The 27,855-nt window shown below is 48.0% G+C and overlaps 1 protein-coding gene across 1 annotated transcript in view; it reads left to right on the top strand.

The window, feature by feature from the left end:
- LOC140430530 (Fanconi anemia group A protein-like) overlaps nucleotides 1-27,855 on the top strand; it is a 179,264-nt gene that overhangs the window by 146,022 nt on the left and 5,387 nt on the right. Inside the window, 7 exon segments of the mRNA XM_072518055.1 lie at nucleotides 3,934-3,993; nucleotides 5,177-5,281; nucleotides 6,937-7,049; nucleotides 19,982-20,123; nucleotides 22,402-22,458; nucleotides 24,350-24,455; nucleotides 26,606-26,681. Coding sequence (XP_072374156.1) covers nucleotides 3,934-3,993; nucleotides 5,177-5,281; nucleotides 6,937-7,049; nucleotides 19,982-20,123; nucleotides 22,402-22,458; nucleotides 24,350-24,455; nucleotides 26,606-26,681 — 659 coding nt within the window.

Genomic DNA, 27,855 nt, shown 5'->3' with positions numbered 1-27,855 from the left:
AAGCCTCCACGTCCTTCCTATAATGCGGTGACCAGAACTGTACGCAATACTCCAAATGCGGCCGTACCAGAGTCCTGTACAGCTGCAACATGACCTCCTGACTCCGGAACTCAATTCCTCTACCAATAAAGGCCAACACTCCATAGGCCTTCTTCACAACCCTATCAACCTGGGTGGCAACTTTCAGGGATCTATGTACATGGACATCTAGATCCCTCTGCTCATCCACACTTCCAAGAACTTTACCATTAGCCAAATATTCTGCATTCCTGTTATTCCTTCCAAAGTGAATCACCTCACACTTCTCTACTTTAAACTCCATTTGCCACCTCTCAGCCCAGCTCTGCAGCTTATCTATATCCCTCTGTAACCTGCTACATCCTTCCACACTATCGACAACACCATCGACTTTAGTATCGTCTGCAAATTTACTCACCCACCCTTCTGCGCCTTCCTCTAGGTCATTGATAAAAATGACAAACAGCAACGGCCCCAGAACAGATCCTTGTGGTACTCCACTTGTAACTGAACTCCATTCTGAACATTTCCCATCAACCACCACCCTCTGTCTTCTTTCAGCTAGCCAATTTCTGATCCACATCTCTAAATCACCCTCAATCCCCAGCCTCCATATTTTCTGCAATAGCCTACCGTGGGGAACCTTATCAAACGCTTTGCTGAAATCCATATACGCCACATCAACTGCTCTACCCTCGTCTACCTGTTCAGTCACCTTCTCAAAGAACTCGATAAGGTTTGTGTGGCATGACCTACCCTTCACAAAGCCATGCTGACTATCTCTGATCATATTATTCCTATCTAGATGATTATAAATCTTGTCTCTTATAATCCCCTCCAAGCCTTTACCCACTACAGACGTGAGGCTCACCGGTCTATAGTTGCCGGGGTTGTCTCTGCTCCCCTTTTTGAACAAAGGGACCACATTTGCTATCCTCCAGTCCTCTGGCACTATTCCTGTAGCCAATGATGACATAAAAATCAAAGCCAAAGGTCCAGCAATCTCTTCCCTGGCCTCCCAGAGAATCCTAGGATAAATCCCATCAGGACTTATCTATTTTCAGCCTGTCCAGAATTGCCAACACCTCTTCCCTACGTACCTCAATGCCATCTATTCTATTTGCCTGGGTCTCAGCATTCTCCTCCGCAACATTATCTTTTTCCTGAGTGAATACTGACGAAAAATATTCATTTAGTATCTCGCCTATCTCTTCAGACTCCACACACAACTTCCCATCCCTGTCCTTGACTGGTCCTACTCTTTCCCTAGTCATTCGCTTACTCCTGACATACCTATAGAAAGCTTTTGGGTTTTCCTTGATCCTACCTGCCAAATACTTCTCATGTCCCCTCCTTGCTCGTCTTAGCTCTCTCTTTAGATCCTTCCTCGCTACCTTGTAACTATCCATCGCCCCAACTGAAACTTCACACCTCATCTTCACATAGGCCTCCTTCTTCCTCTTAACAAGAGATTCCACTTCTTTGGTAAACCACGGTTCCCTCGCTCAACGCCTTCCTCCCTGCCTGACCGGTACATACTTATCAAGAACACGCAGTAGCTGATCCTTGAACAAGCTCCACTTATCCAGTGTGCCCAACACTTGCAGCCTACTTCTCCACCTTATCCCCCCCAAGTCACGTCTAATGGCATCATAATTGCCCTTCCCCCAGCTATAACTCTTGCCCTGCGGTGTATACTTATCCCTTTCCACCATTAACGTAAACGTCACCGAATTGTGGTCACTGTCCCCAAAGTGCTCTCCTACCTCCAAATCCAACACCTGGCCTGGTTCATTACCCCAAACCAAATCCAACGTGGCCTCGCCTCTTGTTGGCCTGTCAACATATTGTGTCAGGAAACCCTCCTGCACACACTGTACAAAAAACGACCCATTTAATGTACTCGAACTATATCTTTTCCAGTCAATATTTAGAAAGTTAAAGTCTCCCATAATAACTACCCTGTTACTTTCGCTCTTATCCAGGATCATCCTCGCCATCCTTTCCTCTACATCCCTAGAACTATTTGGAGGCCTATGGAAGACTCCCAACAGTGTGACCTCTCCTTTCATGTTTCTAACCTCAGCCCATACAACTTCGGAAGATGAGTCCCCATCTAGCATCCTCTCCGCCACCGTAATACTGCTCTTGACTAGCAGCGCCACACCTCCCCCTTTTTTGTCTCCTTCTCTGAGCTTACTAAAACACCTAAACCCCGGAACCTGCAACATCCATTCCTGTCCCTGCTCTATCCATGTCTCCGAAATGGCCACAACATCGAAGTCCCAGGTACCAACCCATGCTGCCAGTTCCCCTACCTTATTTCGTATACTCCTGGCATTGAAGTAGACACACTTCAAACCACCTACCTGAACACTGGCCCCCTCCTGCGACGTCAAATCTGTGCTCCTGACCTCTATACTCTCATTCTCCCTTACCCTAAAACTACAATCCAGGTTCCCATGCCCCTGCTGCATTAGTTTAAACCCCCCCAAAGTGCACTAAAGAGCCTCCTGTCTTTACTTTTATATTATAATTTAATTTTATTTTATTTTCAGTTAAGTTGCAAAACATGGGATTTTTAGACTTGGCTGAAGCACAGAAATTTCTCTGCAGTGCAGGTTGAGGAGCTGGGAGACAAAGTAACATTAATTCTATCAAAATACAATGAATACTGTTACGGACTCTTCAAAAGGTGTTTCTCTAAAGTCGCCTGTGAACAATATATTTGTTTGTGAATGTGGATATTTTACCCCTGGAATGGGTAATTCAAATTAAAGATAACCTATGACAAAGCCTTTTTAATTCAGAAAAGAAAAGATTAATTTATTTCACACTATTGCTCTGGAACTTACTTAAGAAACGATAAAGTTACTAACACACAGCCACACAAAGATTAGTTCAAATGGGAATAAAACAAGACTTATAAACGTGAATAAAGTTTAGTCCATATTTGGTGCAGGCCTGATATGTTTTGAAGTCGAGATGTTGAGTTGTCTGACATGAAGGTCTTGAGTTTGTAGAGTTGCAGCTATGATAGCTTGCAGTGTCGAATTGCCAGAGGTTGCTTTAACAGGTAAGCTTTGTAGATGGAATTAGGTTTACAGGGAGGAGAGAAGGTTCTTTGCTTCTAGTTCTGCAAGTGTGGCTCTTTTAGCTGCCCAGTTTATTACAGCAGACCAATAACCACTCCCTCTCTGCCTGGATTGAAGCTCTTGTCTGCTTCTCTGAACACGTTTTAAGATGGTTCCCTCAGCTTCCTGCTCTTTCAATGCTTGTGGCAGGAGCTAGGATGGCAACTTTATGTGACTTGTTCAAAATGCCACGTCAAATTCCAAATATGGCATGAAAGGCCCTTCTCCCACCTGTGGTTCTCAGCTTTTGTCCCGGCCATGGCACAATTTACATTCTTACAGTGAGGTGTCAGCAAAACGTCATTATCTCCTGAATGATTCCACAGTGAACCATTATTAAATTAAAGATTGTCTTTTGTCCTCTTGGAAGAGGAGACCGAGTCTGTAACCCACAGTTCAGTCTGATAGTTTGGAGCCATTTTAAAACAGTCATGAAACTATAAATTTTTTTAAGATTTAAAAAAAAATGTAAAACATTTTTTCTAAAAAATAATTTAATTCCATAACTGCGTGTTTTAACAATACGTAGAGGTAGAGTAGGATCGAGTGACATTTTACACTTTTAAAAATTGTACTCTATGTATGGAAATGATGGTGATATTTGAACGATTGTGGTAATTTGTAGAGTACCTTTTACAGTCTATTGCAATTTGCTTTGTAGTTTTGTCAAAGGTTTGTAGATTCCAGATCATGGGAATAATAAATATGGAGTTCATACTAACTGCCTTTGTTTGTTTCAATTCCCATATTGAAAACTCTATTATCCTTTATCTGTTTACAGCGGAACGACTACTCAAAGGAATTTGTGATTCCATTTGGCATTACCTTGCACTTCTTTAGAGTAAGAAATTCAGTTTTGATCATTACTCTCCTGTTCAGAATGTGGGAAGTGTGTGCTGCACAACATAATGTACAATAGGAACAAAAATCATAAGGTTACTGCATCATTTTGCTTTGTAATGACTTACATTCCCCTCCAAGTCATTCACCATCCTGACTTGGAATGGGGCGGCATGGTAGCACAGTGGTTTTAGCACTGTTGCTTCACAGGGCCAGGGTCCCAGGTTCGATTCCCGGCTTGGGTCACTGTCTGTGCGGAGTTTGCACATTCTCCTCGTGTCTGCGTGGGTTTCCTCCGGGTGCTCCAGTTTCCTCCCACAAGTCCGGAAAGACGTGCTGTTAGGTGAATTGGACATTCTGAATTCTCCCTGTGTACCCGAACAGGCGCCGGAATGTGGCAACTTGGGGCTTTTCGCAGTCACTTCATTGCAGTGTTAATGTAAGCCTACTTGTGACAATAAAGATTATTATTAACTATATCGCCGTTCCTTCACTGTCGCTGGGTCGAAATCCTGGAACTCCCTCCCTAAACGTCACTGTGGGCGTGTCTACACCTTGGGGACTGCAGGCATTCAAAAAAGCAGCTCACCACCACCTTCTCCAGGGCAATTAGGGAAGGGCAATAAATGCTGGCTTAGCCAGAGGTGCCTACATCCTGTAAATTAATTTTAAAAGAAATTGCCAATTAAAATTGATATTGCATGTGGGCCTCATTGGCAAGGCTCATTTATTGTCCATCCCAAGTTTTCTAGTAAAGTTTTTTTTTGCAAAAATATTCTTTGTTCATAAAATACCTGAGCGAAATATTACAAAACATCTGAAATTGTCATAACAGTAAAGTGCAATGATATTCACAGTTTGACAGAGATCAAGATGCACTCTGAAGTGGTTCATTTTATTTAATCTGCATGTATATTCCAATCTTAATTATAACTCATTCTCTTCCTCATGTTGGCTGCTGCGTGAAAGTGCAGAGGGATATTGAAAAGACCTGAAATCATATCATTCACCTTTAAGTCTCTTAATTATGTCCTGTAGAAAGGAGTATTTGTGACCCAGTGCCATGGCCACAGTTACAAGAAATTTCTTTTAAACTATAAGGAAATGCTTTTATGTTTATATTCTGAAATAAAATCGATGGACATTGGTATTCTAATTAATATGTAGCATGTTCTCTGTTTCAGGGTTTGCTTAACGCTTGTATTGAGTGTGAAGAAGCAGCTTGTGCTGTTGCTGAAGTTCTGAACAATACTAGAGAACATTGTCCTCTGCTCTTATTATCTGCAGCGGTAAAGATAGCGTGATACAGCAACATATTTGTGTGCAAACATTCCTGTTCTCTTTATTTGTTTATGTTTGACTCGGCAATGATTTTTTTGTTTGTCATTTTCCATGTGTTCATGAACTCTTCCTGTGGGGATTAGACACTGAAGTCTAATTCACTGAAGACAATTCAGTCAAAACACATTTCTTCTCATAACCTAATTAGCCGTTAACTAATGTGTAGTATGCTCACATATTTACTGGATGTGAGGATATCTCAGCAATTTTAACATAAAATTGGTTGATGTGATTATAACCATCCATGGTCAAATGGTAACCTGTGCCTTGTAATTGAGTACTGCACACCCCAGTTACACCTACCTGAATATATCCCTAAATAGCTGTTCTAAACTCAATCAAGTCCCCAGAGGTTTGATGAACCCATAATTATGTGATCTTGATAAATATCAGGTGAAGTTCCTTCAACAGTCAGTACATCATTAAATAGTCTGCAGAAAGGGTGCTTTGAATTCACATTTAAAAATTGGTTTGTTCCCTTTGAAAGTTACTTGTGAAATATAGTTGTGTGTTGTACATAATTCGTTACCTTCATACACAATTTTGCATAATAATATAAAATGTCTGAGTTGCACAAGCAACTTAATAAAAAGTAACTAACCTAGCATTTGCTAAAAATAATGGGCGCGATTTACCAGCCTTGTCGCATCCGGCTTGGGGTTGCGACGAGGCCGTGGAATTTCGTGAGAGGTCTCTTATGAGATTCGCGACGCTTGAGATGTCTTGCGAGATTCAACGGAATGTAATGAGACATTGCGATGTGGATCTTGCCCTCGCTGGGGGGGGGCTTAATGCCCATGTGTGCGGGGCGTATCTTAGTCTGTGGTTTGGGGGGTGGGGAGCATTCAAGCTCACTTATAGATGTCTGAGGAGCCGATCTTGCCGGCAAGTTCAGCTCCCCATTGCTGAAAACATTTCTAAGTGTGGGCTAGACTGGGGAGAAACCCCTCAGGGCCAAAAGAAATGACTAAATGGGTGAATACCGGTGTGGATCTCACCCAAAAGGCTGGTGGCAAAAACCCCGCCAAACTCGCCCAATACGACATTCAAAATGTTTTGGTTGAATTCTGCCAAATATATTTAAAATATTGAGGTGGCTGAGGACTGCCTGAGTTAGAAATTGAAAATTGTTCTGGTTCCTAACACTAACCTTTCTCACTTTGATGAGAAAGGAGACACTTTAAGCCAAGATGAGTTAAATATAAAACTATCCAGGTCCTTCCTTCAAATCTTCTAAATTATTTCCAAATATTGTATATACTGACTTCAGATGACCTGTATAGCCAAATAAAAACAGCAATCTCAGGATATTTAGGTGCAAGTTTAGTTGCTGAACATTATTAGTTGTGCTTATGAATATGAATAGTTCATGAAATTGTCAAGTTCAGAGATCCGAATGGGTTTCCTATTTCTTTAGCATGTTTAACCTGGTCCCCCACCCTTATTGTAACTGCTCTCTCCTGGGCTTCTGTTTGGCCTGACGTTTGGTCTTTTTGCTAAAAAGTGATATTTTATCCCAGAAAGAGTTTGAATATGAAACTACTAAGCCTAACCCTTTTGTCTACTATGGTTAATGTCAATCTCTTGTGTATTGTTTCTGAAGTTTTGGTGGCTGAGATTGGAGCCAGTGCTGGTCACACAATGGAAACGGATCAGTGATACTTCACTTCCCAAAGAACTACAGAGGATGATCGATAACCAGTGCTGGGCCAACAGGTAATCCAGGAAATAGGTGACTAAATCATGCCTGCTTGACAAATGAAAGCCCAGTTACGACAGGCCTGTCTTATTTACAGAGCAAACCCCATTGTTCTCTCTTCCTGTACTTTCCTTTTGGTGGAGCTAAATACAGATCCAACTTAGAGCTGCAATACACAACAGTTACTTGATTATAACATATAACAGACTCCTCCAGTCCTATCAGAATGCCATATCAAACACATCCATTTCAAAACCAGTGTTTCAGTTATGCTTACTGCATCATCTTTTTCCCTTTGTTGGGATAAAGTGCCTGTGAGGATGTTTCTGCCAGTGAAGAATAGCCTTTTCAAAATTCCCACCATGAAATAGTCCTTCTACTACAACATATTTACAAATCAATTCTGTGATGTCATTTTCCACTAGATCATATTGCAGTATTGGTAATTAGACAGTAGACGCCAACATAATGTCTACTTGTTTAAAGAAAATTGGCTGTGAACCACTAGCTAATACAGTAATAATATTTGAGTTGGCTTTGATTAAAGTTATTGATATGCAGGGAATAATTAAGTCTGGTTGACTCTTAAATGCCGTCTGAAATGGTCTAGCACTCAGTGCAAGGGCAATTAGGGATGGGCAATGAATGCAGGCCCAGTCAACGTCGCGCCACATCGCCTGAACGAATAAAAAAACCCAGAAAAGGCTTCTTGTCAAAGTCTAAATGGGAAATTGGAATGCTGACCATAAAGGAAGTTGCTGCATCATCATCAGCAATAAACATTCTGCGTGGGAATACATGTTCCAGAGTCTGACAGAATTTAAACTTTTACTCATGGACTCAGTTACTAGCTCATAAAAAATTATCATCAACTCAATTACAGTGTATTTAAAAATGCACACAATGCAAAATGATCCTTTTCTTCATTATGGAATTCTAACATACCCTTTGAAATGTCTCTCAGCAGCAAAACAAATGCCTTTCAGTTTCAAAACTTCCAGCTAAGGAACCCGAAGAGACTAGGCCCCATTTCAAAAATAATAAATCTGAGGAGTGCGGTGAAGTTTTTCCTCTCTTGATTAACTGAAAAGCACAGAACAAGTGAAAGTTGATTGGGCCCAAGACTTGCCGCTGATTTGAGATAACATCAATGTATTACTTCCCACAGTGAGTTTATCGGTGATTGGCTGACCCAGGCTATAGGGATCATAGGTATAATTCCCTTGTCGGTCCTGATCTTGTATGGAGCGGCTGTCGGTGTTAAAATTGGTTTCAGCACTCCTGAATTGGGGGGAGGGATTACATGAGGCAAGAAACCCACTGGTTGGTGTAGATGTTGAGTGAAGACTGATCAGAGTTGGCTCTGCTGCCCCCTATTGTCAAGCAGGCTGCAGACACTCATTGCCAACACTGAAAAATAGCACTTGGGGATGGCACTGGAAGGCAACTGCAATCCATGAACTTAGAGCTCTGTGAGGAGACTGCAGCTTTAGGCGAGGCATGGAAAAAAACAGCAATAATAAAATAGCCATCAATTTAATAATTATGGTAATGAAAGCTGCACTAGAAATCAAGTTGTCCAATAAAATCAGGTTTGGATAATTTCCCATTCCTTGCATTTTGCATTACTCATTGTGATTCCGCAATGGGTGAGATTCTCTGTCCAGTGACGCCGGAATCACGAATAGCGATCGGGCAGAGAATCTCGCCTCAGCCGAAAACGGCATGCTTCGGCGCCTCGATAGCGGCGTGATTGCAGTCCACGCCGAGTGCCAGCGTCGGCATACAAATTGTACAGTAACAACCGTTAGCGTATCATTAACGGGGCCCAACCTGGTACTCTCCGGCCTCCCGCATTGCCCGCCTCCGCCAGGCAGAAGAGATGATGGCGCGGTTCACTTGTATTTAAAATTGAGAAATAGGTGCCGTGGCCAATGAGGGAGAGATGCTAATCCAAGTTACCAAAGGCACAACGGTGGGCTGCCAGTTGTGCTGCTGGCCTGGGGTCATCTGCCAGGGCCAGGGGGGCGGAGGGGCAGGGGCAACCAGGAGACAGACCGTGGGGTCGGAATGTTCCCCCCGGGACCGGGGTGTCCAGGCACGGACCGCCATTGGCACGGCCTGCAAGGCAGCCATCTGGCTGCGCACTGTGACCTCTAAGTGTGCAGAGGGCCACCAGCCGTATGGGTGCCCTCCCCCAGGCCATCCCCCGAGGAGCCCACAGACTCCAGCCGACCCATCAACAAGATGGGTGTAGCCCAGCGCAGCCCGTGACCCACCAGGTGTTGGCACACCTTCATGCACCCATCCGAGGCGCTGCCGCTCTACAGGGGCAGTAGGGGAGCTGCAGAGCACACTTCAACTGGCGGACACATGTACTGTGGCCGTCGGCACCCACAATGGCACACTGCCCCCGCAGGGCAGATGTCCCACCCATGGCACCCTCAGCTAGCCCACCACACATGGCCACAGGCTGTCACCAAGTGTTGCCTGCCCACTGCGCCCCCACCCCCATTCACCTTGTCCACCGCACAAAGGACCCACAGCTTACCGCGCCTATGGTTCCAAAGGGTGCTCATCCCCCTGGTCAAGCCCCCACCTGTACTCCCTGCCCACACGCATGCCATCAAGCATCGTGTCGGTTGGTGGCACACCCTGCTGGCGGGGTATCACACGGGATGTCAGGCACCATCGGGCCAGGGGTGCGGTGTAGAGGGCAAGTTGTCAGGGGAACAGTCAGGGGTGGGAATGGGAGAGAGGGGGGGACATGCGGAGACAGGGGCTACAGTGCAGGTCAGGGCCACCGTGTAGCCCATTAGATCTGCTTGGCACAGGGGTACTCATCATGCTAACATCATTGCCCTTTACCCACTGCAGAGAATGGATTTTGGTATTGAACCAGGAGTGGTCGGCATCTGGCTAGCCACCGCAGCCGTAGCGGACGCACAGGCTGCAGGAGCAGGAGCTGCTCGGAGAGGACCCAGCAGAACAGGAACCTGCACCAGAGGAGCAGGGGCCAGCCGGTGACGATAGAGAGTCTGTCTTCCAACAGGCAGTGGAGGTGGGACGGAGGCCTTGCATCAGGCCTCATGTGTATCGACAGCACCTGTCAAATAAAGACGTGCTGGACCGAGTGTGCCGCCGCCAACTGCAGCTGAGCAGGGAGACTGAGAGACATCTGTGCCGGATCGTGGTGCATCTGGAACCACGGGTGTGAGGGAGGACACCTGCTCCCAGTGGCAGTCAAGGTGACGGTCACCCCAAACCTTTTTCCTGTCTGGAATCTCCCAGATGTCCATGCACAGGTACATCGGCTCCGTTATGGAGACCCTGTATGCCTGGGTGGCGCAATAAATCCACCTAGATATGGACCGAGCCCACCAGGTTGCCCGGACAGCAGGATACGCCACCATCGTTTGGATGCCCCAGGTCCAGAGGGTGATTGACAGGATGCATGTCTCCCTATGAGCACCGCCGCATGAGGGGGTGCCCTTCACAAACCTAAAGGGATTCCACTCCCTCAATGTGCAGTTTGTGTGTGACCATCATGCACATTTGTGTCTGATACCCAGGCAGCATGCATGACGCCTTCATCCTGGCACACCCGACGGTGCCCGACACTTTTGAGGCGCTCCCCCAGGTGAGGGGTTGGCTCCTGGGCGACTGGGGTTATCCGCTGAGGTAGAGGCTGATGATGCCTATCTGGAGGCCACAGACCAATGCGGAAACATTCTACAACGAAGCCCATACTGTGACCAGAAGCATGATCAAGCGGTGCATCCGCATGCTGAAGTTGCGGTTCAGGTGCCTAGGCCCTCTGGTGGGGCCCTCCAGTATAGCTCCCACATCGTGGAGGCCTGCTGTGTCCTCCACAACATCGTGCAGCAGAGGGGCCACTTGCTGAAGGAGAAGGATGAATGCCAAGCCTCATTCAACGAGGAGGATGCGGAGGAGGCCCAGGATGGGCAGGACATGGGATCCGGGCAGGCACAGGAGGCTGCACAACATGTGCGTCAAGTCCACCGGGCACGGGACAATCTGATCACCTCCAGGTTCAATGACTAGGGGACCTGGCCACCGGCAGCTCGAACATCTCCCCCACCCAGTACATCCTCTGCTCCTAGCCAAGACCATCCCTCACACCCTTCAGACAGAGGACCGAGACAGCTCGGGATGTCGGTCAGCAGGAGTTTATTGTCATATATACAAGTATAGTGCCCTAGCCCCTATTGCTAACCTATGTGGCAACTTAACTGGTGTCCAACTTTTGACTTTACATGCTCTAATGCTCCATCTAGTAGGTTCTGCCTGCTGCCCTCGGATGCACTAACAGGTGGGGGGTATCAGGTGCTGCGGTGTTCCGGCACCTCCCTTGTGGGTGTCACCGGCACAGGCCCCATCTCCTCCTCCTCCCTCGGCTGCTCGATGGCCCCAAGGCTATGCCTTGGGAGGAAGGGTGTGGCTGGAGTGAGCTCTGGGGGCTCCGCTGTCATCTGGCGCTGCCAGGCCTGGAGGCCCGCTATTGTCTCAACCATGGTCTCAATGCTCGTGGCCATGGAGCACAGGGACACGGTCATGTCCCTCTGGGACTGTGCCATGCCATTCAGGGACTGAGTCAGGTCCCTCTGAGGTGGCTCAGGTCAGGCAGCGCCAAGCCAATGCCTTTGGCCCCGCACCCATGACCTATTGTTACTGGACCAAGCGCTGGAGCGCTTGCTGCAATGTACATGTTGCTCTGGTACATGGCTGCCTGTGACATGGCTGCCCTGTCCTGTGCCTCAGCCGCTGCCCGCACAGAGTGCCCCAAGCCTTGGACATCCTGACCCATGGCTGATACCGTCACACCCAAGGGCTCCACCGCGGACGCCACTCGTGCGGTGTTGGGCTGGGTGGCACGCATGGTCAGCCATGCCTCCTTTCCCTGTTGCCAGTTGGACTCCAACTGCACCTGATTTACTGCAGCATGTGTGTGGTGCAGACAGAACAGAGAACATTACAGCGCAGTACAGGCCCTTCGGCCCTCGATGTTGCGCCGACCTGTGAAACCACTCTAAAGCCCATTTACACTATTCCCTTATCGTCCATATGTCTATCCAATGACCATTTGAATGCCCTTAGTGTTGGCGAGTCCACTACTGTTGCAGGCAGGGCATTCCACGCCCTTACTACTCTCTGAGTAAAGAACCTACCTCTGACATCTGTCCTATATCTACCTACCCTCAATTTAAAGCTATGTCCCCTCGTGCTCGACATCACCATCCGAGGAAAAAGGCTCTCTCACTGTCCACCCTATCTAATCCTCTGATCATCTTGTATGCCTCAATTAAGTCACCTCTTAACCTTCTTCTCTCTAACGAAAACAGCCTCAAGTACCTCAGCCTTTCCTCATAAGATCTTCCCTCCATACCAGGCAACATTCTGGTAAATCTCCTCTGCACCCTTTCCAATGCTTCCACATCCTTCCTATAATGCGGCGACCACAATTGCACGCAATACTCCAAATGCGGCCGCACCAGAGTTTTGTACAGCTGCAACATGACCTCATGGCTCCGAAACTCAATCCCTCTACCAATAAAAGCTAACACACCATACGCCTTCTTAACAACCCTCTCAACTTGGATGGCAACTTTCAGGGATCTATGTACATGGACACCGAGATCTTTCTGCTCATCCACACTACCAAGAATCTTACCATTAGCACAGTACTCTGTCTTCCTGTTATTCCTTCCAAAATGAATCACCTCACACTTTTCTGCATTAAACTCCATTTGCCACCTCTCAGCCCAGCGCTGCAGCTTATCTATGTCCCTCTGTAACTTTTTAAAAAATATATATATTTTATTCAAGATTTTTTGGCCAAACATAACAGTACATAGTTTTTCTTTTAAACAACAATAAAGCAATATAAATAACAGAGGCCAGTTTTAAACAAGTAAATAAATAATATATAAACAGAAACAAAAACAAAACTAAATGGCAACTGCCTTGTCAAAAATAGTTACTCTCCAAAGATACAATCCAACAGTCCAATATACGTTACCTATAACAAATGTCTATACATATACAATGACACCCTAAGAGCCCGCCCGGACCCCCCCCCCCCCCCCCCGAGGTAGTTGACGAACGGTTGCCACCGCCTGGTGAACCCTTGAGCCGAACCCCTTAATACGAACTTGATCCGTTCTAACTTTATCCAGGTCTCCACGCCCGGGGGTTTGGCTTCCTTCCACATAAGCAATATCCTGCGCCGGGCTACTAGGGACGCAAAGGCCAAAACATCAGCCTCTCTCGCCTCCTGCACTCCCGGCTCTTCTGCAACCCCGAATATAGCCAACCCCCAGCTTGGCTCGACCCAGACCCCCACCACCTTCAAAAGCACCTTCGCCACCCAGAACTCCTGTAATGCCGGACATGACCAGAACATGTGGGTGTGATTCGCTGGGCTTCTCGAGCATCTCCCACACCTATCCTCTACCCCGAAAAATTTACTGAGCCGTGCTCCAGTCATATGCGCCCTGTGCAGAACCTTAAATTGTATCAGGCTTAGCCTGGCACACGAGGACGACAAGTTTACCCTACGTAGGGCACAGCACACAGCCCCTCCTCAATCTCCTCCCACAGCTCTTCCCATTTCCCTTTCAGCTCATCTACCATGATCCCCCCCTCGTCCCTCATTTCCCTGTATATGTCCGACACCCTACCATCCCCCACCCATGTCTCTGAGATCACTCTATCCTGCACCTCCTGCGTCGGGAACTGCGGGAATTCCCTCACCAGTTGCCTCGCAAAAGCCCTCAGTTGCATATACTGAAATGCATTCCCTTGGGGCAACCCATATTTTTCCGTCAGCGCTCCCAAACTCGCAAACGTCCCATCCACGAACAGATCTCTCAATTGTACTACTCCTGCTCTTTGCCATGCTCCAAATCCCCCATCCATTCTCCCCGGAACAAACCTATGGTTATTTATTTTCGGGGACCGCACCGAGGCTCCCGTCCTTCCCCCATGCCGTTTCCACTGCCCCCAAATTTTTAATGTTGCCACCACCACCGGGCTTGTAGTATATTTCTTCGGTGAGAACGGCAACGGTGCCGTCACCATTGCTTGTAAGCTGGTCCCCTTGCAGGACGCCCTCTCCAATCTCTTCCACGCTGCTCCCTCCCCTTCTCCCATCCACTTACACACCATTGAAATATTGGCAGCCCAGTAATAATCATTTAGGCTCGGTAGTGCCAACCCCCCCTATCCCTACTACGCTGCAAGAACCCCCTCCTCACTCTCGGGGTCTTCCCGGCCCACACAAAACTCATAATGCTTTTCTCGATTCTCTTAAAAAAAACCTTCGTGACCATCACCGGGAGGCACTGAAACACAAAGAGGAATCTCGGGAGAACCACCATTTTAACCGCCTGCACCCTACCCGCCAGGGACACCATGTCCCATCTCTTGAAGTCCTCCTCCATCTGTTCCACCAATCGTGTTAAATTAAGCCGGTGCAAGGTTCCCCAATTCTTGGCTATCTGAATCCCCAAGTACCGGAAGTCTCTTGTTACCTTCCTCAGCGGTAAATCCTCTATTTCCCTGCTCTGCTCCCCCGGATGCACCACAAACAACTCACTTTTCCCCATGTTCAATTTATACCTCGAAAAATCCCCAAACTCCCCAAGTATCCGCATTATCTCTGGCATCCCCTCCACCGGGTCCGCCACATACAACAAATCATCCGCATACAAAGATACCCGGTGTTCTTCTCCTACCCTAAACACTCCCCTCCACTTCCTAGAACCCCTCAGTGCCATGGCCAGGGGCTCAATCGCCAGTACAAACAATAACGGAGACAGGGGACACCCCTGCCTCGTCCCTCTGTAAAGCCGGAAATAATCAGACCCCCGTCCATTCGTAACCACACTCGCCATCGGTGCCCTATACAGCAACTGTACCCATCCGATATACCCATCTCCAAAGCCAAATCTCCTCAGCACCTCCCACAGATAATCCCACTCCACTCTATCAAATGCTTTCTCGGCATCCATCGCCACCACTATCTCCGCTTCCCCCTCAGCGGGGGCATCATCATTACCCCTAGCAACCTACGTATGTTCGTGTTCAGCTGTCTCCCCTTCACAAACCCAGTTTGGTCCTCATGAACCACCCCCGGGACACAGTCCTCTATCCTCGTCGCCATTACCTTGGCCAGAATCTTAGCATCCATATTTAAAAGAGAAATGGGCCTATAGGACCCGCATTGCAGCGGGTCTTTTTCCTTCTTTAGGAGGAGCGATATCTTTGCCTTTGACATAGTCGGGGGCAACTGCCCCCTTTCCCTAGCCTCATTAAAGGTTCTCGTCAGAAGCGGGGCCAGCAAGTCCATATACTTCCTATAAAATTCCACCGGGAATCCGTCTGGTCCCGGGGCCTTCCCCGCCTGCATGCTCCCAGTCCCTTTCACTACCTCCTCCATCTCAATCTGTGCTCCCAGTCCCGCCCTCTCCTGCTCCTCCACCTTAGGGAATTCCAGCTGATCCAGAAAGCACATCATTCTCTCCTTCCCTTCCGGGGGCTGAGCTTTATATAATCTTTCGTAGAATACCTTGAACACCCCATTCACTCTCTCCGCCCCCCGTTCCATCTCTCCCTCTTCGTCTCTCACCCCCCCTATCTCCCTCGCTGCTCCCCTCTTCCTCAGTTGGTGGGCCAGCAACCGGCTCGCCTTCTCCCCATATTCATACTGTGCACCTTGTGCCTTCCTCCATTGTGCCTCTGCATTACCCGTAGTCAACAAGTCAAATTCTACATGTAGCCTTTGCCTTTCCCTGTACAGTCCCTCCTCCGGTGCCTCCGCATATTGTCTGTCCACCCTCAAAAGTTCTTTCAGCAACCGCTCCCTTTCCCTACCCTCCTGCTTTCCTTTATGTGCCCTAATAGATATCAGCTCCCCTCTAACCACTGCCTTCAACGCCTCCCAGACCACTCCCACCTGAACCTCCCCATTGTCATTAAGCTCCAAGTACCTTTCAATACACCCCCTCACCCTTAAACATACCCCCTCATCTGCCAATAGTCCCATGTCCATTCTCCAGGGCGGGTGCTGTTCTTTTTCCTCCCCTATCTCCTGGTCCACCCAATGTGGAGCGTGGTCCGAGATAGCTATAGCCGTGTACTCCGTCCCTGTCACCTTCGGGATCAGCGCCCTTCCCAAAACAAAAAAGTCTATCCGTGAATATACTTTATGGACATAGGAGAAAAACGAGAACTCCCTACACCTAGGCCTGCTAAATCTCCAGGGGTCTACTCCTCCCATCTGCTCCATAAAGTCCTTGAGCACCCTAGCTGCAGCCGGCCTCCTCCCGGTCCTGGACCTCGATCTGTCCAGCCCTGGGTCCAGCACCGTATTGAAGTCTCCCCCCATTACCAACTTTCCCGCCTCTAGGTCCGGGATACGTCCCAACATACGCCTCATAAAATTGGCATCATCCCAGTTCGGGGCATATACGTTCACTAGAACCACCGCCTCCCCTTGCAATCTGCCACTCACCATCACATATCTACCCCCACTATCCGCCACTATGGTCTTTGCCTCAAACAGTACCCGTTTCCCCACTAATATAGCCACCCCCCTGTTCTTTGCATCTAACCCCGAATGAAACACCTGCCCCACCCATCCTTTGCGTAGTACTGACCTGGTCTATCAGTTTCAAATGCGTCTCCTGCAACATAACCACATCTGCCTTTAATTTCTTTAGGTGTGCGAGTACCCGTGCCCTTTAAATCGGCCCGTTCAGCCCTCTCACATTCCACGTGATCAGCCGGGTTGGGGGGCTCTTTACCCCCCCCCCCTTGTCGACTAGCCATCCCCTTTTTTAATCCAGCTCCTCACTCGGTTCCCATGTAGCCGTATCTCCCCCCGACGGCGCCCTCCCGCCTCGACCACCCCACCCCGTACCAGCTCCCCCTTCTCCCCAGCAGCAGCAACCCAGTTAACCCCCCCCCCCCCCCCCCCCCGCTAGATCCTTTTCTAGCGTAATTGCACCCACCATGTTGCTCCCAGAAGTCAGCAAACTCTGGCTAACCTCGGCTTCCCCCCGTGACCTCGGCCCCCACTGTGCGAGGCCCCCTCCTTCCTGCTTCCCTGTTCCCGCCATGATTACCATAGCGCGGGAACAAAGCCCGCGTTTCCCACTTGGCCCCACCCCTAATGGCCGGCGCCCACAGTTCCTCATCCTCCCTCTCCCCCCCCCTCCCCCACAACATGGGGAAGAGAGAAAAGTTACAGGGCCGCAAGATTAACAACTTGAAAGATCGTCCCTTCCCCCTTTCCCCCCCCCCCCCCTTCGCCCACGTAAACACCCCACCACTTTGTCCCAAACGTTCTTTTTCTGGCCCGCCTATTCCAGCTGCTCCTCCACAATAAATGTCCACGCTTCTTCTGCCGTCTCAAAGTAGTGGTGCTTCCCTTGGTGTGTGACCCACAGTCTTGCCGGTTGCAACATTCCAAATTTTACCTTCCTTTTGTGAACCACCGCCTTGGCCCGATTAAAACTCGCCCTCCTTCTCGCCACCTCCGCACTCCAATCTTGATATACGCGGATCACCGCGTTCTCCCACCTACTGTTCCGAGTTTTCTTCGCCCATCTGAGGACCATCTCTCTGTCATTATATCGGAGAAATCTCACCACTATGGCTCGAGGTATTTCTCCAGCCCTCGGTCTTCGCGTCATAACTCGATAAGCTCCCTCCACCTCCAACGGGCCCGTCGGGGCCTCCGATCCCATTAACGAGTGAAGCATCGTGCTCACATATGCCCCGACGTCCGCCCCCTCCGCACCTTTGGGAAGACCAAGAATCCTTGAATTCTTCCTCCTCGCATTATTCTCCAGCACCTCCAGCCTTTCCACACACCTTTTGTGTTGTGCCTCGTGCATCTCTGTCTTCACCACCAGGCCCTGTATTTCGTCTTCATTTTCAGCAGCCTTTGCCTTCACGACCCGAAGCTCCTGCTCCTGGGTCTTTTGCTCCTCCTTTAGCCCTTCAATCGCCTGTAATATTGGGGCCAGCAGCTCCTTCTTCATCTCCTTTTTAAGTTCTTCCACACAGCGCCGCAGGAACTCTTGTTGTCAGGGCCCCATACTAGACGGCCACCTTCCGACGCCAACTTGCTTTGTGCTTGCCTTCCTTGCCGCTGCTCTAGAGGATCCTCCGCAATCCGGCCACTTTCCTCTCCTTTTTCCATCTGTGTCCAGGGGGAATTCCCTTCTGGTTTACCGCACAGTGTTTTTAGCCGTTAAAATTGCCGATGGGGCTCCTATTAAGAGCCCAAAAGTCCGTTCCACCGGGAGCTGCCGAAACGTGCGACTTAGCTGGTCATCGCCGCACCCGGAAGTCGTCCCTCTGTAACTTGTAGCATCCTTCCACACTGTCCACCACTCCACCGAGTTGTGGACAGTGTCCCAGGAGCCTCTTCACTAAAGTGTCCAGCTGAGGTGAGAATCTCTGGGATGGTGGAGGGTCAGTGACAGCAGTGATGAGAAGTCGATGTCATCCCTGGGCTGGTGCTCCCGGATGTTGCAGGGTTGCAGAGCAACTAGCAGGTCCCACCTCATCACCAGGTGAGGCGTGGGGTTCCAGTGGGGGTGCGGGACCCCAGATGGACCCTCCTCGTTGACAGGTGATCCTGCAAGACAAAGACAAGGTGCATGGTTAGTTTGGAGGTGGACATGGTGTGGGGAGGAGGGGGGGGGGGGGGGGGCAGGGGGCGGGGGGGGAACGCACGTGCCATAGGGACATCGCAATTCGTTGTGGGCTCACTTGCGTCTCCATTGCCGACCGCCGCCTTGGTGACTGCCCACTGTGCAGCCCCGTCGACCAGGTCCAACTGCTCTGCGACGGTGTAGGGCCACAGGTCCAGCAGGCTCCCTCCAGCCTTCTCTCTCTCCCTGCAGTTGTGGGCCGCCTTCTCCTGGGGGAAGGGGGGGGGACAGATAATGCACAGTGTGAGACACTCTGATGCAGGCAGCATAGGGGCACCGCAGCCAGTGGCCTATGTGTGGGGCGGCAGTATTAGTGTTGGCATGTAGTGCAGGGTGGGAGTAGACTGCCGGCAGGTGGGGTTCAATCACCTCTAATGGGGAGGTGGGACCAGGGTTCGTGCCAGAGGCACGGTGGTGGTCGTGACCCACCCTGGCCTGCCTGGGGGGGTTGCCCATCCACACCCAGAGCTGCCTGCCAGTCCGCCTGGTGGGGCTGCATTGGGGGGGCGGTGATAGGTGTGCAGCAGGGGTTGGTACCAAGGGAATAGTGGTGGTGACTCACCCTGGCTGGCCTGAGGGTGTTGCCCATCCTCGCCCAGCGCTGCCTATCCGTCCACCTGGTGGGGCAGCATGGGGGCGGGAGGGTGATGGGGGCGGGAGGGGGAGGGTAATGGATGTGGAGATTGGTGCACGGTGGTCGTGGTAACTTATCCTGGCCGCCCTGAGGAGGTTGTGCAGCTTATTTCTGCATTGCTTACCAGTCCTGGCAGTGGGGTCCACAGTGCTCAAGGCCTCTACCACCTGTTTCCCAGGCCTGGTTGACATTTGTGGGTATCAGCTGCCTTCCCACCCCAGGGAACCAGGTGGACTGCCTCTCCTCCATGGCATCCAGCAGTATTGGATTGGATTTGTTTATTGTCACGTGTACCGAGGTACAGTGAAAAGTATTTTTCTGCGAGCAGCTCAACAGATCATTAAGTACATGAGAAGAAAAGGGAATAAAAGAAAATACATGATAGGGCAACACAACATATACAATGTAACTACATAAGCACTGGCATCGGATGAAACATACAGGGTGTAGTGTTAATGAGGTCAGTCCATAAGAGGGTCATTTAGGAGTCTGGTGACAGTGGGGAAGAAGCTGTTTTTGAGTCTGTTCGTGCGTGTTCTCAGACTTCTGTATCTCTGTATTGTTGCAGGTTACTTTCAGGAAAAATTCAAAGCCCTCCGTCTGACAGTCCCTGGGTTCTTGGTGCTTTTTTATACTTTACTCTCCAAAGGAAAATTCGGCTGACGATACTTCCGACAATAATGAGAAAGATCTGTGCTGAAAATGAGCTGGTAAATATATTCTTTATTATCTCACTTTCCTTCATCCTGATAGTATACATCTCTTCGATAGATTCAACATCAATGCTCAACACGTCCTTCTATCAAAAAACCACTATGGACGCCTGGATAAACCAACATTTCCTCCAGTAAAACCAAAGCCATTTTCTTTGTCTGGGTTTTGACCTTCCCTGCTGCCACCTATAGGGCAGAGACAGAAACTCCTGCACCTTTGCTCACTGCTCAATTCCAAGCTCCTGCAGATCCACTGTTAAACGGAACATTTTTTGTCCGTGCCCCCCCCCCCCCCAAATACATTGCCTGCTTCCACCCTAAGTTTCCCATTTAAATCATAGGGCTGTATTCTCCGATTGTGGGGCTATGCCCCCACGCCGGCGTGGGAATGGTGGCGTTTTACACCAGAAAAGCTGGTGCAAAATGTCCACCGATTCCCCGTTTTTGCTGGGGGCTAGCAGGACGGCAGCGTAGAGCACTCGTCTCTAGCTGCCGATACGCCCCGGAGGATTGCACTGTGCAACATGACGGCAGCCGCTCGCGGACCTGGCCCGCAAAATAGTCCCCCCCACCCTTCGGGCAGCTCGTGCGCCCAGGACCACCACCCCACAGTGCGCCCCCCCCCCCCCCCCCCCCCCCCCCCGCCGCCCGTGGATCAGCCCTTCTCCGACTGTCACGGCGCTGGACTGAGTCCGCAGCCGCCACGCCGAGTTTCCGATGGGTGAGACCATGAGATACCCATGCTGTCGGGAGCTCGGCAGGTCGCGGGCGATGCATCGGGAGGCCAGCCTCAGGAACGATACTTGGCGCGGCGTACTCGGGGGGGCGGCGCATTGCGAAAGCGGCGCCCCCCCCCCCCCCATTTGGTCGGAAACTTGGATTCTCCAACCGATCGACCAGAGAATCCAGCACATGATCTGTGCTTTGAAAACCTTAAGGCATAACTTCTAACACTCTCCTTGATGGCTTATTTGTCTTGATCCTCCCCAAGCTTTAATTCATTCAAAATACTGTCCTTGTCTTGACAAAGCTCTGATAGTTTCAGATCACCCAAACCTCCTCAATACAATTCTCTTTGATCATACCGTTGGTCTTGTCCTTAGTCCTGCCCAATTTTCACACTCCTCCTCCTGCTCAAGGCCCCCGCTCTGAATGTTGAGCCCTTTAAGATAGCTTCCTGCTTATGAAGGTGCGCGTTGTTGTCATTATACAATAAGGGTACTACTGAGCTGGAAATAATACACTTTTAAAATGTAAAAGCAAATGATGTACCAGTTTATATCATAGGCTCAGAGGTGATACTTCCCTTTACACCATGCACATCAGTGGTATTGTCGCTGGACGAGTAATCCAGAGACCCAGGATAATGATCTGGGGACCAGGGTTCGAATCCCACCACGGCAGGCGATGGAATTTAAACTCAATAAAATATATGGAGTTTTAAAAAGTCTGATGGCCATGAAATCATTGTCGATTGTCGTAAAAACCATGTGGTTCACTCATGTCCTTTCGGGAAGGAAAGTTGCCTGGTCTGACCTACACGTGACTCCAGACTCTCAGCAATATGGTTGACTCTTAACTGCCCCTCAAGGGCAATTAGGGATGTGCAATAAATGCTGGCACAGCCTGCGACGCTCATGTCCCACGAACGAATTTTTAAAAAGACTCATTGCGACCTGCATTTGTTTTCGCATTTACATTTTTCCTCTTGAAGTTTTCTGTCATTTTTAAATCACATAAGTTAGTGTGAAGTGATGACGCTACAAAACAAATCATGCTCTTTTTTTAAGTATCTTCTGGTAAAATATGAAAATCTTTTAGAAAACGACTTCATGGTTCTTCAGAGGTGAGCATTTTGACGTATATCTCCCAGTCAGTATTCCAAAGTATACCTTGACAATGAATACCCAAGAAGCAGTTGGCTTATAACTGGGTTCAATATGGAGGTAAGGCATGTGTGATGTGCGAGGCCATGGTGAAAGTATCAGCTCCAAGCTTCTGAAAGAAACTTGTGCTTCACATGCTCTCACCTTTAAAAATTCCCCCTTTCCAGTCCTGTAGCAGCTTTGTACCTCTATGGTAAAGATTTTTGGATTAGTTTAAGAAATAGTTTTGAATTTAACGATAAGGAAAAACATTGACCCAATTCAGACTATTGCATGAAACTACATTGTGTGGAATAAAGTGGGGATTTTATATTTTTTGGTAGTGGCATCAAAACCCACAGGATTCATCAAAATTGGTCCATTATTCACTCCCTTTATTCCGTCTCCAGGTTTCCGTGCTGTATCTCAGTTTGGTGGATTTGATCTCATCCCTATTGCAGCCAAAGGTAAATATGGTATTGCTTCATCCCTATAGGTACCGATTGAAGCCAAAGGTGCTTTACTTATCCTGCTGTGCACTCTCCGTATTGTTGACACCTGTCCACTTCCCATTTATCTAAGTGTATGGTTTTCTGTTCATGGTTTTGTACCTGGATTTCTGAAAACGTATCCTCAAGGCGGATATTTTGTTTAACAATCTAATGTGTATACAGATGTTTAATATAGGCATGGTTGTAAAGCACGGCTGTGGAATATGGATGACTATCAAGAAAATAAACTTAACAGTTTTCATCCTTGATGTCTGTGGCGCGTTCTTGGTATCTCACAGAAAGACAAAATGAATGCGACAGGTTTCTCAAAGGCAAATCTCTCAAGTACGGTAGGATTCAGCAAGCAGAGGTGCCTTTTCTGGTTGAGGAGCTGACATAGGATGGAAGAGACACATTTATATTCTGTATGGCGAGGTAGTCAGTGCCAGAAGGCCAGTTGGATGCCCAAAGCACTCATTTCAAGGATGCTCGCAAGTGTGACATGAAGGTCCTAAACATTGATTTTCACATGTGGGAGACACTAGCCAATGATAGAGAGGAATAGCGACTTTACCTGTGGGTCAGCATGCGTCACCATGATAATCAGCTTGACAGAAGGCACCAACCCCAGAAAAAACAACCCACAAGGACACCTGATAACCACCTCATGTGCAACACTTGTAGAACCTTCCACGCCATGGATTTGCTGCATGACTATCATCTTATGTAAATGGAGGATGTCAATGGTGATGCTTTCCTGTCCACAGTGAAGCAATTAAACTTATGTAGCAACACAATAGTTCTTATGATACACCATATCGGCTGGCGGGGTTACGGGGGTAGGGTGGAGGTGTGGGCTTAAGTAGGGTGCTCTTTCCAAGGACCGGTGCAGGCTCGATGGGCCGAATGGCCTTCTGCACTGTAAATTCTATGATCATCAGAGAACAAACGTCTTCCAATGTTTAAAATAAGGAAAGTCAAAACTTAAAATTACTATTTGGCTAACATGGTTACATAGAACATATGTACACAGTACAGCACAGTTCAGGCCCTTCGGCCCACTATGTTGTGCCGACTATTTATCCTAATCTAAGATCAACCTAACCTACACCCCTTCAATTTACTGCTGTCCAAGAGTCGCTTAAATGTCCCTAATGACTCTGACTCCGCTACCTCCACTGGTAGTGCATTCCACGCACCCACCACTCTGTGTATAGAACCTATCCCTGACATTTCCCCTATACCTTCGTCCAATCACCCAAAATTATGTCCCCTCGTGACAGCCATCTCCGCCCTGGGGAAAGGTCTCTGGCTATCCACTCTATCAATGTCTCTCATCACCTTGTACACCTCTATCATGTCACCTCTCTTCCTTCTTCGCTCCAGTGAGAAAAGCCCTAGCTCCCTCAACCTTTCTTGATTAGACATGCCCTCCAGTCCAGGCAGCATTCTGGTAAATCCCCTCTGTACCCTCTCCAAAGCATCCACATCCTTCCTATAATGAGGCGACCAGAACTGGACACAATATTCCAAGTGTGGTCTAACCAGGGTTTTATAAAGCTGCAGCAAAACCTCGCGGCTCTTAAGGTTAGTTGCAGTATAACTGGAAAGTGAAATGTCTGAGTGTGAAACACACACATACATTTATTTAGCTAATTTGTTGAACTGACCTGTAACTTTGGGACCTCTGTGATCTTGAACGGTTTCACTCTTTAACTGTTACACATCATTTACATTAAATATTTGAGTTATTTTAACATGTTCAATTCATTTAAATCGATGATCTATAATGTGCTTTGAAACTGCTTGAATCTGCTTCTGCCACGTTACTGAGAGTCTCACAATGTTGTTGTTTTTCTTTTCAAAGGAATCCCCGGGCTCAACTGTTGCATTAAAAACATGTGCTGAACTGATCATGGTTTTGGAGGAGCAGAACAAATCCTGGCTTAATATATTTTTGGTGTCAAACAAGGGTAAGCTGTTGCACCAGGTCCTGATTCATTTAAAAAATATATATATTTTTTATTCTCCTTTTTCACATTTTCTCCCAAATTTACACCCAACAATAAACAATAATCAGTAACGGATGTAATGTCAATCCCCATATCAATAACAACAATCCCATCCTCCCACCAAACCCCAAACATTAGCCCGCATGTTCACATAAACAAATAACAAAAAGGAATCAGGAATCATCCATAGTCACCATTAACACATACAGTCCCCCTCCTCCCAACCCCCCTAATGTTCGATGTGATCCAATTCTCGAAAATGCATAACGCCCATGAATTGTAGAACCCCTCCATCCTTCCCCTCAGTTCAAATTTGACCTTTTCAAGCGTCAAGAATTCCAGCAGGTCCCCCCGCCACACCAGGGCACACCTTTGGGCGATCAACAAGGCAAAGGCTACAACATCTGCCTCCACGCCCGTTTCCAACCCCGGCTTGTCCGACACCCCGAATATGGTCTCCTGAGGGCCCGGGTCCAGTTTCACGTGCACCACTTTAGAGATTACTCTAAACACCTCCTTCCAGTAATCTTCCAGCTTTGGACAGGAACAAAACATAGGAACGTGGAGGAACGTAGTTTGCGCGCCCCCCCCCCGCAACATTCACACCTTCTACCCCCTCAAAGAGCCGGCTCATCCTTGCCCTTGTAAGGTGCGCTCTATACACCACCTTCAGCTGTATCAGCCCCAACCTCGCACACGAGGTGGAGGCATTCACCCTCCGCAGCACCTCACACCAGAACCCCTCCTCCATACCCTCACCCAACTCTTCCTCCCACTTTGCCTTGATCCCTTCCAGCGGCACCTTCACTTCTTCCAAAATAGCCCCGTGAACCGCCGATACTACCCCCTCCTCCAGCAGTGTGGAAGCCGGCTCTACTGGGAAGCTCTGTATCTCCTTTCTGGCAAAGTCTCGAACCTGCATGTATCTAAATATTACCCCTTGCTCCAGCCCATACTTCGTTCCCAGCTCCTTCAATCCCGCCAAACGTCCCCCAAGAAGTCCTGATTCATCTTTAACCAGCTTTATCCAGCTTGCTGTCTGAATCATGCACCTCTTGCGGGTCATCCCAAAACTGAAAATGTTCCAAATAAATGTTGATCCCTCTGTTTCTTTTAATATCACCACAGCAACCACTAACATTTATGTAACATCTTCAATGAAGTAAAACATTCTAAGGTGCTTCACAGGAAAATTGTCAAACAAAGTTTGACACTGAACCACATAAGGAGATATTAAGACAAAGGGGTAGAATTTAAGGTCTACCTTAAAGGTAGAGAGGGAATGCCAGGGCTCAGGGTTGAGACAGCTAAACACACTTTGGTGGTGCCAATGATGAAGCGACTAAGATCAAAGATGCACCAGGTACTGGAAGTGAAAGAGCACAGAGATCACTCAGGGTTGCAGGACAGGAGGAGGGTGTAGAAATGGGGAGGGGTAAGGCCATGAAGGGATTTGAAATCCAGAACCAATGTATCTCCGCGAGCATGGGGTTTGATGTGAGTTAGGAAACTAACGTCAGCCAATTTGTTACATAGGAGAATGAGATGAATGAAATCAGGTTCAGCTCTTAAATGCTATGTCAGCATTGCAGTGAGGAATCTACTAAACAGATTCTAAAGTTTCAGCTACAAGCATGATTGGATTGGATATTGTATCACCCAATCAATGATTAATAATGATTTTAATTTGTCTTTAATTGTTTCTGGAGGACAATAAGTTATGCTAACTTATTTATTTGTCTGCATGTGTGTGGCCACAATTTGCAGTTCCACAAGACATCTCAATATAAGCGATAAAAACCGAAAATATTGGAAGACTCAGAAGGTCTGGCAGCACATCTGGAGAGAGAAACCACGGACATTTCAGATTTGTGACCTTTCACCAGAACTGGGAATATTTAGAAACCCGTTACATTTCTAACTTTTCCATGTCCTGAGGAAAGGTAATTGATCTAAAACGTTAATTCTGTTTCTCTCTCCACAGATGCTGCCAGTCCTGCTGAGTATTTCCAGCATTTTCTGGTTTTATTTCAGAATTCCAGCATTCGCTGTATTTTGCTTTTGTCAATATAAGCCCCCTCACTTTGCTCTGATTTTCCTCTCCACAACAGATCATGGGCCACACCAGATCCTGTACGGTATGATCTCTGACATGGAAATTAAGCTTCTCCCTGTTGCCTTCTTCAGGTATAATATGTAACTTTAAAAAAATTAAGACTTCATCAATAGCATAAATTTAAGAAATGTTCCTGCTTGGGGCAGGTTAGAGGTGTTTGCAGCGCAGCCCATTGATTTGACAGAGTCATCCAGACCCGAAACATAAACATAGAATTTACAGTGCAGAAAGAAGCCATTCGGCACATCGAGTTTGCACCGGCCAATGGAAAGATCAGCCTAACCAAGCCCAGACCTTCACCCTATCCCCGTAACTCCACCTAACCTTTTCGGACACTAAGCACGGCCAATCCACCTAACCTGCACGTCTTTGGAATGTGGGAGGAAACCGGATCACCTGGAGCAAACCCACGCAGACGCGGGGAGAACGTGCAGACTCCGCACAGACAGTGACCCAAGTCGGGAATCGAACCTGGGACCCTGGAACTGTGAAGCAACAGTGCTATCCACTGTGCTGCCCTCGTTCCTCTTCTCTCTCCAAAGATGCTGTCAGACCTGCTGTCCAGTATTTTCTGTTTTTTTTTAGATTCCAGCATCTGCAGCAATTTGCTTTTAGCTTGAATTAAATCGGTTTATTGACTTTTCAAGGGAAGTGAGCATTGGAGGCCAGGCCAACATTTATTTCCCATCCCTAACTGCCTTGAGAAGGTGGTGGTGAACCAATTTATTGGACTGTTGTTGTCCCAGCAGTGCAAGTACGCCCACAGTGCTCTTAGGAAGGGAATGCCAGATATTTAACCCAGTGTCAGTGAAGGAACAGTGCTATGGTTCAAAGTCAGGATGGTGTGTGGCTTGGAGGGGAATTTGCAGGTGGTGGTGTTCCTCTGCATCTGAATTCCCAGTGTTTACGTGGTTAATCTAGTTCAGATTCTGATCAATGGTAACACTCAGGATATTAATGATGGGGATTCAACAATGGTAATATTATTGAATATCAAGAGGAGATGGTTAGATGTATTGAAATTATATTTTATTTTGCAATAGTTGTACAGATTAAATAAATCTGAATTTACACCTATTGTGTAACTCTGACTTTATAAGTGTCTGGCAATATTTGTCCTTTGATGAATATGTCCTTTGATGAATATAAGGAATTGATTATTGACTAGTTAAGTATCAAAATGTAGAGAACGTGGTCGGAATTCTCTAGTCAATGGGAGTCTCTGTTACCACAGGCAGTGCGTCC

Source organism: Scyliorhinus torazame, chromosome 10 (assembly GCF_047496885.1).
Source record: "Scyliorhinus torazame isolate Kashiwa2021f chromosome 10, sScyTor2.1, whole genome shotgun sequence".
Lineage (NCBI taxonomy): Eukaryota > Metazoa > Chordata > Chondrichthyes > Carcharhiniformes > Scyliorhinidae > Scyliorhinus > Scyliorhinus torazame.
The sequence above is the reverse complement of the archived record's forward strand: the minus strand, read 5'-3'. Positions and strand labels throughout refer to the sequence as shown.